This window comes from Ailuropoda melanoleuca, chromosome 6 (assembly GCF_002007445.2).
Source record: "Ailuropoda melanoleuca isolate Jingjing chromosome 6, ASM200744v2, whole genome shotgun sequence".
Classification (NCBI taxonomy): domain Eukaryota; kingdom Metazoa; phylum Chordata; class Mammalia; order Carnivora; family Ursidae; genus Ailuropoda; species Ailuropoda melanoleuca.
In genome coordinates, this window is record NC_048223.1 from 1,253,255 (window position 1) to 1,268,355 (window position 15,101).

The 15,101-nt window shown below is 43.3% G+C and overlaps 1 protein-coding gene across 2 annotated transcripts in view; it reads right to left on the reverse strand.

Annotated features, from left to right (window-relative positions):
* The window catches only part of GYG1 (glycogenin 1), a 32,804-nt gene that overhangs the window by 11,123 nt on the left and 6,580 nt on the right, over window positions 1-15,101 (reverse strand). For both annotated transcript variants that reach the window (XM_034661852.1, XM_034661853.1), the window contains exon 5: window positions 5,126-5,252. In XM_034661852.1, coding sequence (XP_034517743.1) covers window positions 5,126-5,252 — 127 coding nt within the window. The remainder of the gene's footprint in view (window positions 1-5,125; window positions 5,253-15,101) is intronic.

Sequence of the window (15,101 nt, forward strand, 5' to 3'; positions counted from 1 at the left end):
CCATAGGTCTCTCACCCGGACCTCTCTCCTCAACTCCCCACTCTCACATCTACTTACCGAGTCCCCATTTTCACTTGGATGCTTCACAGGCCCCTCAAACTTACCACATCCCAAACTGGATACATTCAATCCATCTCTGGTGAAACCCTGCCCCCACAAACCTGCTTGCCCCCATTTTCCCCATCTTAGGAAATGGCAACTCCTTTACTCCAATTGCTTAAGGTCCCAAACCTGTAACAGTCACTGGACATCTTTCTCCAAATATCTGATTTTTTTTCAAAAGAAGTTGAAAATCTAGGTTTCACGTGTAATTCCCTGATTTTTAAGCATTGGCACCTGAGTGAAAAAAGAAGAAAACTATGTAAGGAAGACAAAACATACGTGGCGGGCAAATAGAGCCCGCAGCCCACCCGTCTGAGATCCAGAGGAAGGCAGGTCTTCCACTCAACCCACACGCCTTTCCCCTCCCACGAGCTCCACCTCCTCTTGAGGGCACCTATCACTCAGACCTCTGCCCTGAGACACCCCCGTGCCCTTCTGGCCCATTGTCAGGGCGGCCTCTAATGGCTGGGCTGGGTCTGACGCGGAAGCTTTCCCCTTGGTGATAAAGGATGAGGTAGGGAGTGGGATAGGTGGCAGTCAGAACAGAGGACACATTGCCTGATAAAGAGAGAGGAGGTCGGAACGACCAGATGGCCATGCTGGCCACTGGGGGCCCGGGGGTCCAACAGGCATTGCTGACACCCATGAAGGAAGAACAAGATGGCCCGGCAACCACTGCTGGATTCTTCTCCCACGCTCAAATCACGATGGACTGTGCCACGTGACATCCGGGCCACCCTCCACATGTGGGAAGTCACGGACTGATTAGACTAGAGCTCCCTCACTCAGCTGTGCGCCCTCTGCGTGCTGTGGGCCTGCGACCAAGCCAATGGGTGAGTGTTCAAACAGATGGCTGAGGAAATCAGACGAATCCAAACTACAAGGCCTCAGGGTTTTAGGTGAAGATGTCAAGAGTGCGACAGTAATGAACACAGGCTATGGCTTTGGTGACAATAGTCACGGTGGGGAGCTGGACCCAAGGGCGTCTCAGGGGTCAAGGAAAAAAAAAAAAAGTCAGTCAAATCAGAAACACACAAGAACAACAGAATTCAGGATGCGGAAGGCTCATTTCATTCTTGGAAAATATTGATTTTAAAGAGGTTTGATAAGGTCTTAGTGAATAAGCCACATTCCTGAAAAAGAAACAGTGGATACAAATATCCTTAGAAGAATTTAAAGCAGTAAGCAAATGGAGACACATCTTTTAGGTTTCTAGACCCACTTTCTAAAACTAGACCAGGCCAGGTCTCAGACCATATCTGAACTCAAGCGAAACGATAAAGTAAAAATATTTGGAAATTGTTTGGTAAAACAAGCTCTGCTGTCGATCAACAGGACTCAGTGTCTGTACGGCAATCTGAAGCGGTACTGCGGAACTCTTTCTCTTTGCTTCGGGCCCAGTTTACATGGCGCTAAACGCCGTACACAGCTTTCAGTCAGGAGGTAGAACAGAAAGCTAAAATGGAGCTAAATGACTGATTTTAAAAAAGGCTGATGGGATTTTGCCTAGCACTACGCACAAGCCAGATTCTAAGCTATGTGAATAAAATAGGCCCTCTAGACGAAGAAAACCGAAAAGAAACTAGTGTTTGACTAAAAGCCTGCTATTTCCTAAACATTATGCTAGGCACTTTCAGGAATATTATTTCATTAAGAAATGCGTTTATGAACTTGTTTCTCAAGTCATACATTACCTTAAATTCAATTCCCAATTTCTCAATTCACAAATTACCTTAAAAGTTACTAAACCAAGCATTTTAGCTCTCAAATTAGGTTGTGTTAAAGAGGCTCTTCTATTAAAGAAAACAGCACTAATTTTGTTTTTCAGAAGCAATGTTTGAGTATTCATTCAAAGTGACAGAACTATTAAGTGTTTCCTTTAAGGTTTTGTTCTATCAAAATGGTACGTAGAGAAAGACAGTAGAAATGCTGCCTTCATGGCTCAAATTCATGCCACATAAGATTCATCTGAGGCCATCCTTCAGCAAATCTTCACATAAAACAGCAATGCTACACTAAGTGCAGCATGTGTTTTAAGATATCCACGGTTCTAAGATTCTGCGGCATCTAAATACTGCCTTGGTGACCTCGTGGCACGTGGTTGCTTGGAGCTGGTAAGACACATTCTCACTTGTTCCGCCAAGCCCAAGTTGCTCTGAACCACTCCACGGTCTCTACCTGCCACCCCCCACAAGCTGTCCTAGGGAAGGCCAGCACGCCACTGAGATCTGGAGACCCCTAAGGTGATTCTGAGCCCAGCAATGGAGCACCACATTCATGATGAGCTCCCAGGGGTCCGCAGGGCAATCTGTGGAGTGGCTATGGCGGCCCAAATGTCCACGATCGTCTACTTCAGCTTAAAAGATCTGGGTCACAATTTTACATTCACTTGAAACAAAAAAGGAATAGAACTGTCTTTTTAGCCCTTCCCAATTGTATGAAAAATGTCTCCAGAAATGGATCTCTGCAAGAAAAACAAAAGCATTTTCTGGCAGAGGGAAAGGAAAAAGGAGTTCTTTGATGGGGTTTCAATATTCCCAGACAGGCAGGGATGGGGGGGAGACAAAGCAGCTCTCTGCAAAGTCTTATCACAGAAGCGTGGAGCGGACACCCCTGAGGGCGGGCCGCCCAGAAGCAGCAGGAGCTCCTGTGGGGCCCCGGGCCAGCCAACGGCAGCCAACGGAGGGGGCCGCTCCTGACCTCCCCAGTGCGTCATCTACTCTACGGTTACGGCAGCACACCAAGGAGATTTCCAAAATTAGCACTGATTTGTTGAGCCGGGAAGAAGAAACCAACCTCACCATTTTGGTCATTCAAATCTCAAACTGTTTTTCTGGGAAATTCATTCAGAGGATATAAAAATATAAAAAACTGGGTTCCTGAGAGAGGAGGCCCTAGTTCTGGCAAAGAAGTCTATCTCCCCCCCGCCCCGCCCCAAACACCTGAACTCGGCTCTACCTGCTTCTTGCTTTTGTCAAACAAAATAAATGCAAGCAGTGTCTGCGCAAATCAGGCGATCACTGAAAGGTGCAGTGTGTTCAATGTTGGTGTTATGGTGAAAATCAGATGGAGTCTAAATGAACCAGAGGCGAGACAGTTGCTAGGCACTGGAGGCCACATGACATGAAAAACACAAACCTCTGAACACTAGGTTGACTCTGTTTGGGAACTGAGACCAACTGGAAGGAGATCAGATTCACGTCTCCCCAGCACATTCATCCCGGGACACGTGCTCACTGAGCAGAATTAAGTGGAAGGGTGGGGAGAACTGCTCACACTACTACTAATCATTCTTTCTCCTTCTCCCTCCCATCTTTTTGCTTGCTCAAAGGAGTCTAGTCGATTACATTAACCAACTGCCCTATTATCACAAATTCAGTTCCAGGGGATCAAACTATCATGGTCTGTGGGAGCACGGTTCAAAGCTGCAGGGTTAGTTATGAGGCAATAAGAATGAAAAGAATCAGGCCCACATCTCCAGCAAGACAGGCTGGTACTTGACAAGGCCAAGGACAGAGAGGCCCAAAAAAAAAAAAAAAAAAAAAAAAAAAAAAAAAAGTTTCTCTAAATCCACCCCTTGATAGTGAATCCTGTTCTATTTGTGTTACTCGGGCGACAGTTGGTATATTTGAGAGTTTGCCTGTTTCATTCTAGAGAGGGAAGACATTCAAGAGGCTATAATACATCAGAGACATATGCCAAGAGAACAGTTAGGGAGGAAAGAACACAAGACACTTATAATCCTTATCTGGGGGAATGTTGACAGAGTTTGCCCAGAAAAGAACAGAAAAGGAAACACTTCTGCCACAAAAAGCCAGACATGCTCATTATTGTGGTGGGAGACATGAAATATGAGGAGTGAAAGGCCCTTTGTTTTCTGCTCTCTCAGGAATGCCCATGCGGGAGACTGCAGCCGAGCCCAACTCAATGAAGAGCTTTGCTGCTCACGGCTGTGTCTCAGGATCAACCTGACAGCTTGGCCTCCGTTCAAGAAACCTGAATCATCATCTTCGTTCAACATAAATGAGTCAGAGGCTAAAGAACAGGGCCTGGGCCCTGTTCAGTGAGACCAGCCCTGCAACTAGGTCGTATTAATTGCTGAATTAGAACCACACTAGCGGGAGTGCCAAACGAGTAATACTGCCAAAAACAAGATGTCCACTGAGCGCTTTATGCCTGTCTGAACTCACTTCATCCTCATGACAACTCTACGAGGTAGGTCTGATTTTCCTTGTCATTTTGCATATGAATAAAGTGAGGCACAGAGGCTAAGCCACAGAGTAGGTAAATGGCGGAGTGAGAACACAAACCTTGCCTTTCTGGCTTCAGAGATCCCTGCTTACTGCTAGACCACCTCTCAAACAAAAAGGACTAATAATCTGACGTTTACTGAGTGCTAAGGGTAGGCCAGGCCCTCTTCCACCCACTTCATAGGATTACCTCTCTTAATGATCACAATGAGCTTTAGAAGACATGGAGACAGAGAAGTTCAGTAACTAGTCTAACCCCTCCTGAACTAGAAGTTCAGTGACTAGTAACCAACCAGGAAGAAGCTACTCCAGACTGTGGACTGAGGTAGTCCGACTCCACAGCCCCGGCTCCGGACGGGGACGGCACACTGTGGCCAGCGCCTTGCTTCATCTCCACAATAACCACGGGGAAAGCTGCTAACATCATTTTGGAGGGAAGGGAACTGAAGTGTAGCAGAAGGCGGGTTTGTGCCCACTATGGATTCATGACCATGACACAGGGACGATTCATCAGAGGGTGTGGCACCCCAGGAGCAAATGGGGACCATTTTCTATAAGGTGGCTGAGTGCCTTCTGGGTTACTCCAAACAAAGTAACTGATAACATCAAGGCCTTTCCCGACTATAGCCATGTTTCTCATTAGAGAAAGACTACCCTCAAAGTTCTCACCTATTATTGACCTCAGAATGACAATGAGGAAACCCCCCACAAATTTTAAATCCCACTTCCCTGCCCTAACCACCCCCCACAACAGTTAAACCATTTGCACTTACGCTTTAAATGCTGGGAGGTAGGAGTATATAGAAACGCTGCTTAGGTTATAAATAAATGGCAGGTGTTTTCTGATGTCTGTTGTTGCCCAGCTGTTAAAATATGTGTTTAGTAAACCCTGGTCCCCACCTGAAAGGAAAAAAAAAAAAAAAGAATTACAGTCATCGACTTCAAAGACAGGTCAATAATTTTCATGGAAACACATAACCGGATCTTTAAAAATAGGTACAGATTCCATTTTTAAAATAAAAAATTCTGTGTTAACCCTACCAAGGACATTTTAGGGGGTGGCCGTTTTCCTGAGTTAATTCGCGAACTCAACAAATGTTTACTGGGCAGCTGCTATGTTTCAGACACTGCGCCAGGCACCGAAGAGTCAACAGGGGGCTAAGAAACAGTCATCACTTGATGAGTGACGGGGCAGGAGGAGGGGGATACACTGGTACCAGCAAATTAGAAGTCAATAAGCATCGTCACAGATGGAGAGGAGAGCAGGGAAGGGCTGGGCGCTACGAGGCACATGGAAATGGCTCAAGAACACGTGATGTGTCAGGGAAGGCTTCCATGAGGAAGCTGTACTGAAGCCAAGATTGGAGGGGTATACAGGAGTGCTTGACAAATACAGGGGGAGAGGAGGAGGGCAGATGGCGTTTCAGGCAGAACAAACAGCATGTACCAAAGATGTGAGGTGGGCAGGAACACGAAGCTGGAAGGAGGCCTGTGAACGCGGCCTGTGGCATGGGGGAAGGGGTTGCATGGCACTGGGTGGGTCTTAGGGAGGTGGGCATGGACCAGACCACACAGGGTTCAGACTACAGGCTTTATCCCCAGTTAAGGATTTTAGATTTTATGTTAAAAGCTATAGGGGCAGGAGCGGGGGTGGTAAAAAGCATGAGAGAGCAAACTGGGATAATGGAATAGTTTGCCAGAGCCCCTAACTGTTGGCTCGACAGAGGCCCAGAAAGACACATCACCCTGGTGCATTCTCCTACCACTGACCAAGCCTCTGGGCAGGTCCAGGTCAGTCATCACTGGGACCAAGGTCAGACACAACCACACAACACAGTGTTTGCTTAGCCCTTGGGGTTCCTGATCTTTAGGCCTTCCTTGGAAAGTGACAGCCATGGCCATTCATTCAAAAGAAATTAAAAAAAAAAATAGAAATAAAAATCTAAACAGCTAAGTGTCTAACCTAAATCATAAACACACAAGTAACCAAACAGATCGATAAGCCACCTAGAAACATACTGTGCTCCATAACCCATGTCCTTTCTGTTTTGGGTTCATCAGATTTCAGAAAACATGCACAGAACCAGTCTTTCACACAGCAAAACAGCAGCTTGGGAGGGTGTGTGTGTGTGTGTGTGTGTGTGTGGCGCGCGCACGCAGTGTATGGGAGATGGCAGGTAGGGAGAACCCTGCTCTTGTCAAGTGTAAGGCTTACACATACTGAGCAGTTACTTCCCTCTTCCTCAAGACCCAGTTTTCTTCCAAAATACACAACAGGCCCAGTTGGCTATCGTTATTATTTGGTTTTCATTGGTTTTGAAAGAGACTTTAAAAATCTGGAGATTATTTAATATTTGGAACTAAGCAGTAAGATCAAAGCATTCAGTTTGAAGTCCAAATGGACTTTATCCATCCTCTGGGTATCTCATCCTTTCTAAATACCCTCAGTCAACCCCATGGATCAAAGGCATTCATTGAACAAATGTCTACGGAGCAACCTCTTTGTATTAGGGGGCTAGGATGGGTCCTCGTTCCTCAAGGGACAAACAGCTCAACAAAAAATTGAGATTCTACCCTCATAAACTCTAAAGGACAATGAGGACGGTGGCAGGATGTGCTCCACTGCTTACATGAACAAAAACAGAGTTTAGCTATATTGACAACATATTTTCAGACAAAATATTAAATATTAAAGCTAAAACACTGTACCATTCATCAGTAGCTTACTTTGGATTCTACAAAGACACCCCAAATGTGGGCATAAACACTGGTGGCTGAGGTATAGAGGCTCGAAGTCTTACTAATTTCCTTTCACGTATAATCATCAAAATAAAGGTTGAGGAAACGTTCACAGAAGCTTTATTCATTATAGCACAAAACTGGAAACTGTCCAAATGTCCTTTAACAGGTGTAGGAATGGGATACCTCCATACGACGAAGCATCACTCAACAATACAAAGGAAAAGACTACTCCTCCCCACGGCAACTGGGATGGATCTCAAGAGAATTATGCTACGTGAAAACAATCCAGTCCTACTACGCCATTTATATAACATCCTTTACACTACAAAGTTATAAAGATAGAGAAGAGATCTGTGGTTGTCAGGGGTCAAGGAGGGGGAGCGAGTCAGAGAGAAGCAGCCATAGCTACAAGAGTAGCATGAGGGGTCCCCGTGATGGAACTGTTTTGTCTCGACTGTGGTGATGGTCACACCAAACTACACAAGCAATAACACTGCACAGAAAGCCCACATGCAGACACAAACACATGACCGTAAAACTCTTAAAACGGCTGAAATCTGAATAAAGCTCATGGATTGTATCAGCGTCCATTTCTGGTCTGTAGAACTATGTGAGATGTTAGCACTGGGGAAACTGGGTGAAGGATACACGGGAACTTTCTGTATTGTTTCTTACAACTGCGTGTGTATCTACTGTTCTCTCAAAAATAAAAAATTTTGAAAGTCTGAGGATTAATGTGCTTAAAATGCAAAATATAATCAAGAACTGTTAGCCATGAGATTCTAAATTCTGCAAGGGCAGAGACTATGGCTTTTTGCTTACTACTGTAATTCTAAGCACACAGCAGAATGCCTTACACATACATAAATTACTTGTAGAATGAATGCAAAAAACTTGAAGATGTTCTGTAATAGCAGAAAAGGTGAAAAAATGTGAATATTCCACCAGAGGAATGGTTAGTATATTATGATACTAACCACTTGTAGGAATATTATTTAGCCATTAAAACTAAGAGCTATAAAGACCATCAGTCCGCCATGCAATATAAAGATACACAGTGACAGACATCGTTATCATAACTAAAAACATGAACATTCATACTGGAAGAAAATAAACAAAACGACAGTAATTGTATAAGGAGACTGGTGTTACAGATGTGCTCTCCCTGACTTTTCCTTAGTACAGCTGAATTATTTTTAGAATTCAAAATAATAATGATGAGGAACAAGAATGACATTGTGACAAGATGTTTTCTAAATATTCTTTACCTGTTAATTTTCATTATGAAATATACTATCAAAACAAAAATATATGTGTAGTTTATAAAGCATATTAATTATAAAACTCTACCCAATACCTAATTTAAGAACTCAAATGTTACCAACACTGTTTAAATTCTGTGTGGGCTCCCTCATCCAATCCCACTGCTCCTCCCCCAAAAGTAACTATTAATGGTAAATTTTGTTTGTAATGGTCTTGATTTCTTGGTTTTCCCATATATATGTGTATATATATATATATACACACACATATATATGTGTGTGTATATATATATATACACACATACATACACACACACACACACACACACACACACACACACATATCCCCAGACAACAGGCATAGTTTCACTCGTTTCTGAACTTTGGAAAATTGGGCATCATGCTATATATATTTTTCTATATATATTTTTTTTTAGTGCCACATTAGAAGACCTTTTCAAAATTCAGCAATTCCACTGAAAAGGACTACGGATCACATGTAGGACAATGAAGAAATCTAATTCCATGAAGGTCAGAATAGTAGTTGTAAACCAGAACTTCCCAATCAGACAGGATGATCCCGGGAAACAGGAGTCAGAGCTGTTGATCCCTCAAAGCCCCTGGCCAGCTGCCCCTGGCCACCAAAGGCTGTTTCCGTCTACCCTCAGGTACCCTACAAACCTCCTCGGTCCCTCAGCCATGTGCCACAGCAGGGCTGAGCAGCACTGGTGGGACAGGAAACAAGCAAGAGGTAAAACGAGCAGGGAAGACCTGTGGGTCAGTCGTACACATTCAACCGGCAAATCCTTGGACCTCTGGAGCGGACAGCACAGAGCACAGAAGTTCCATGGCCTCCAACCTCATTATGTGACTACCGAGGGTCAACTTTGAGGCCAAAATTGTGGATTAAAAATAGAATTAAACATCACCTGAAAGTCTGTAGCTTTTTACGTAATTTTTAAGTCTAGCGTTTCAAACATCTTTTTCCAAATGCACAATTCCACATTTCAAGGTCAGGCAAATGTTTTAACTTCATCAGAAAAATCTATATGTAACGTTAGCAATACCGTCTTTTTAGAAGTCCCTAAATTAGAGCACAATTCAAAGCAGAATACAAATCTAAGCATGCCTGCGCCATGAAACATACAGGGATGCTATGAAGACTGCTGAATTTTCACTACAAAACTCCCAGCACTTTTTAGTCCAGTACATTTCAACCAGACTTCTGGAGGCAGCTTTATTTATTCTGACAGGTTAAGACGCTTCTAATCGCAATCATCTCTGAACCGACAAACATGATTAGGAGACATGGCCAGCAGCTGTGATCCATTAGGCCAGGGCGTGGCAACACAGGTGAGAGACAGAAAGGAAATGGGACAAGGGACACATGGCACCTGTTCTGCAAACAAAAGCAAATATCAGATTCTGCATCATCCCTCCACCTGGCTGCCCGAGTAAGAACCTTACAACCACTCAGCATTTCCCAGGTCTTCTGAGCAGGGTCATGAACCTGGTAACCACAGACACATCACAGCACTCATCAGAAATTTGGTGTGTTTTACAAGACAGACTGAATTTCTGATATAAGACAGAGATGGAGGTGAGTGCCGTCTTTCAAATGCGTGCATTTGTTTTTGTGCCCTCTCATAGTTCGTTGGCAGTTGGCCTGCCTCCTGTGAATAAACCAGAATTGACCCACCCTCCCTGCTACACATGAACCCTCATAGCTCAGCCACAGGAATGTTCCCTCTAGAATTGTCCTACTCGAAGTGGTCCAGGTTTCAGCACCATGGGCATCACCTGGGAACTTGACAGAAATGCAGAACATTAAGCCCCAACCTAGACCTACAGAATCAGAATCCACGTTTTAACCCCTAGGTGGTTTCTCTGCATATTAGAATATGTGAAGCACTGGTTTAGAGTCTTCAAGGGAATGACTCCACCCCCCCCCCAGAGAATGAAGCTTGCACTGTCATTTCTATAGAAGATGTCTGAAGTGACATAAATTTGGTATAGGCATTATGGTTAATATGATTAACCAAATGGTTCTCAATCTAATAAAGGGACAGAGCAGCAAATATCAAGCAAATAATTTAAAATATGCTTAAGACTATATAGCGATACAGGCAAGTGCTGAAATGAAAATGTGTCTGGCTTTGTTAGACTTCCACAATATACTAGTACCATTGCTTCTGTCTATAGCAAGCATGCCAAGGATTACAGTTTATGAATGGCTCAGATCTTGGGAATATTTCTATGAGGTTTGCCAAGGATCACTGGATGAACCCCAGGTGGCTCATGGAAATCTAGGCACTTGGAGCTTGGGTCTCACTATCACTGCATATCACCATCCCTCCCTCAAGTTGGGCTCCCAGCTCAGTGGGGAGCCTGCTTCTCCCTCTTCCCCCCAACTCGTGCATACCAGTGCATGCGTGCTCTAATAAATAGGTAAGAATCTCTCTTTTAAAAGGTTTTAACCATTAAGATGTTAATTAAATAACATATAAACGCAAGGGAACATTTATTCTTGACCTAAATTTCACTTTCTCAATTTAAGGCAGGTCCTCCTAGTCTAGCTTCTCTTAGCACTCTAAATTTATCAGAATCACAATTACATGAGTAGTTATATAGTTACTTATGAAACTTCTGTAAGGTCTCATAAGCTTTACAGAGGCAGGTATAAAAATCCGAATTATTTACCAGTCTATTGCTGGCCTTTAAACTTAGCATCTTGCCCAGGTTAGTACCTAAAATTAAGTAAATGCTAAATGGACTACAGAATGTAGAGAATGACATTTCCAAGAATATCTCCAGACTCAGAAAACAATGCAAGACCTAACTGTGGAGCGGATTTGGAAAGGCCTTCTGGATACCGTGGTTCCGGGCAGAAGAGCAGGAAGCTGTAGAGATAGAGAAATGGAGGCCCAAGTCTACTATCTGTAAGGTGAGGAACGTACCAGCTGTTCTCTACTCAGAGGAATGAATTTTAATTAATCTGTAATGAGGGCCATGTCCTAGAGATTCTCCTCCATCCTGTATTACGATCAGGATTCATTTTTGTGAGTGCTGCAGAATAGATTAATGGGGAGGGAAGGAAAAAACCACACACACAACCCAGCCACAAGGTCAAGAAACGCTGTCTCGTTCAGCCCTGGCTCTGCCGCCAGCGAAGGAACACTGGCCAGGCTGCCATCCTGAACGTGACGACAGGGGCTCCTCGTATCAGTTATACAGCAGGCCCCCAAGAACGACCCGCTACACGAACACGTGAATGAGTGAACGAGTGAGTGAATGATGACTACCCAGGACTGTTGGGAAAGAAGTGAGGAAGCAGGAGGACCTGTTTAAGAGCCTGTACACATGCAACACGTTGGCCCTTTCCCCCTTCTTCATTTCTTATGGGGTTCATGATCTCTGCTGGTTACAAGGCTAGAGACAAACAGATGACTAACTTAAATACTCAAGGGTACAAGGAGGTAAAAACCTGGGGGCTCATTTGTCTTGCTGTTACATGTTATGACGTTTGCTTTTCATTTTTACTTATTCAAGATACTTACTACTCGTACTATCAACTAAGTGATATAAATCCAAGAGAGCGGAGTAATTTTCAAAGCAGTTGACAAGCAGCCTCCCGCTGAGGCCGCCGGGGCAAGCCCACCACAGGCAGCCAGCAAGGGAGAAGCCACCAAGTCAGTGAACCCAGTGAGGTGCACTGGGATTTCTGAGCTTTTTGGGTTGGACAAGACAAGTGTTATCTGGAAATACCTCTCACCTTCATTCCTTTCTTGGGCAGGTCCGATCTGAAGCCTAATTAACTACAAAGATTAAAGGAGGTAGCAGTGGGGTCAACTTTACACTTTACAAGAATTTAAAGCCAAATCTCTTCTGTTAAAAATCCTTTTAAAAACTTACACTCTCCCGGTTTACTACATCTGCAAGCAAGGAAAAAACATCTTACGGTTTAAGGGGCTCAGTGACCACTTAGAATATGGAACACGTAGGTGTAAGGACCTCACAGCAGGTCCTGGATTCTGCTTAAAGTAAAATCATACCTAATATTCAATCACCAATTATTGCCTATTTTTTCTGAAAATCCAACCACAGACCAAAATTTCACTACTCCAGTAAATACTGTAGGGTATTAGGTTACAGTAAAGTAAATCCCCAATTAAACAAAAACAAAAAAACAAAAAAACCCACAAAAGACTCCAGGGATGCCTGGGTGGCTCAGTCAGTTAAGCGTCTGCCTTCAGCTCAGGTCATGATCCCAGAGTCCTGGGATTGAGCCTGCTTCTCCCTCTGCCTGCTGCTCCCCCTGCTTGTGCTCTGACAAATAAATAAATTCTTAAAAACAAAACAAACAAAAAAACCAAAAAAAAAAACCCCACAAAAAACCAACACTCCAAATTTGGAAAATACAAATTCCTCTTTTTGACTTAGGTTTTTGAAACGAACACATATAGATAAAATTTAACATACAGCAATTCTGAACACTAAACTCTTCAACTCTACCAGCACCCTTAATTCAGGGTACTTTAGAGTAACAGAGGAAAAGAAAGTAAACCTCAACTTGCATTCGGATTGATTTCCTCAAGGGCCAAGTGTACCATCTTTGTTGCACATGAGTTCGTGGACACAAAACCGATGATCGGTATCTAATATGACTTCTTCCTCTCACTGCTAACAAACCCTGAATTAACCTGATCTTGTCACATTCTGTAAAATGTTAGTGTGCAAATATTTCACAACAGCTATTGTTCAACTTTCAGGAAACATGTAACTTCAGTTATGAAGTAAGTGTCAAGACAGTTTGCGAACACCAACAGTATAGGAACTTAGATACTTCACTACGGAAAATTAGAATTCAGCCATGAATGAGGTGCCCAGGCACTAGTTCTAAATTCTAATACTCCATATATTTGGAAGGAAGAGAGAAGTCAAGGTATCTAGCATGACTGGCCATGCTACGGTTATTCTCTTGGCCAGAGGCATGGGGAGGGGTAGTAACTAAAGGGCTGGTGATTACAGGCCTGCCAGTCACATTCCTCTGCAGAAGGGCTGTAAATGCAGCTGCAAACACTCAGCCACCAGCAGCCTGTGTGGCTTGTCAGTGGACACCCGGCCCCCTCATTTTTGTAGGACGTATGCAAGAGATTAAGCAGGACTTGCGAGATATTCAGACTGAGATAAAATCATCTACAAATGGGTTTCCTTTAATACCAATCTAAAAATACTGGGACCTAAGCCCTCTGTTCAGTAAAGCTGGGGGTGAAGGGGGATGGCGAATATCTGGATATTAGAAAATGTGAAAGGAAACATTTGAAAATGTTGCTATCTCAGTGCCTAGAACAGGACATCTAAACGAAATTGTGCACTGCACCAAAAACTTGAAGTAAAAGCAAGGTTACTACTGCCATCAGAAAAAAAGATGTAGCTCACGACGAAATGTTAAGTGTCAGTCCAGTAAGTCTTTATGTCACGCTGGTATTAATTCAACAGGAGAGTAAACTTCTCCAGAGTGGAACAGGCTCCCTTCCGTATGTCGTGAGCTTTCTTTGGTAAGTAAAGCTTATCAACACAAAGGGAAAACTACCTTTCATTCAGGAGCTGCTAATCTATTCTTCTGTTGAATTTAAACAACATATTGAGAATAACTATAAGCTCCCATCGCATAATTGAATTTTCAACTCCTTCAATTAAGCATTTCTATTAACGGAGAAAATTCAATCCTTCGCCACCAACAAGCCAGTTAAACCAAACACCTTACAGAAAGACCAGCTCCTGGAAACCCTGCCGCTGAATCATGGAATGTGCTACCAGGCACAGAGAACCTCTCCGTGGTTTCCGATTCTGGCTGAAAAAGCAGAAAGTGCTTTCTAGTTGGGCACTTTTCACACATCCTGGCTTCTTAACAATGAATTCATCAACTCCTCTAGTAGCTCTTAATTCTCAAACAAGGCAGATGATCCAGAGGGGTCTCTACTAGGTAATCAATTAGTTTTATATTCTAAAATTGTAACCTGGGTAATTTGCCACGGCATACTACTGTTTGGTACCGAAACTTTTAATTTTCAACAATAAAATCTAGTACTCTTCTAGATTAGAAATTGGGATTGATTCTCTCTACACTACTCCAGTCATCTGGATTTCAGGTTGCTGGGTCTATTTTAGGATGAATTGTTTACTGGAGTTGACAATTTACACTGTGTTTCTGGCACATGACACTACTTCCTTCAAATTTGATCGGAGGAGGTGAAGAAAGCTGTATTTTGACGGGAAGGTTAAGACAAACAGTGAACTTCTGCTAAAAATACTCTCACCTTCCTTTTATGCAAAGGTCTTGGTTTTAGGATAGTAGTATAAATAAGGAGTATGTGTTTTGAACTCAAATACTAATACATCTTTCCTTTCTTCTATGGAGCTAAAAAAAAATAAGCCAGTGAAGTGAAGAAGTTACATTTGGTCCTGAACACAGTGAACGCTCAACACATTATTTCCTATTTAAGGGTGCCTACAATAAGACTGTACTTCATATCAGATGCCATCATCCATTATGGTGCCGATATTTCTGATGTTTTAGAGCATATCATGACTTGGCATAGAGCAAAGATTCTCAACCTTGGTGCTATTGACAACTGGGGCCTGGTAATCCTTTGCTGTGGGAGCTGTCCCCGTGCATCGTAGGACGTTCAGCAGTAACCCGAGCCTCTACCTACTGGATGCCAGTAACATCCTTCTTCTCAAT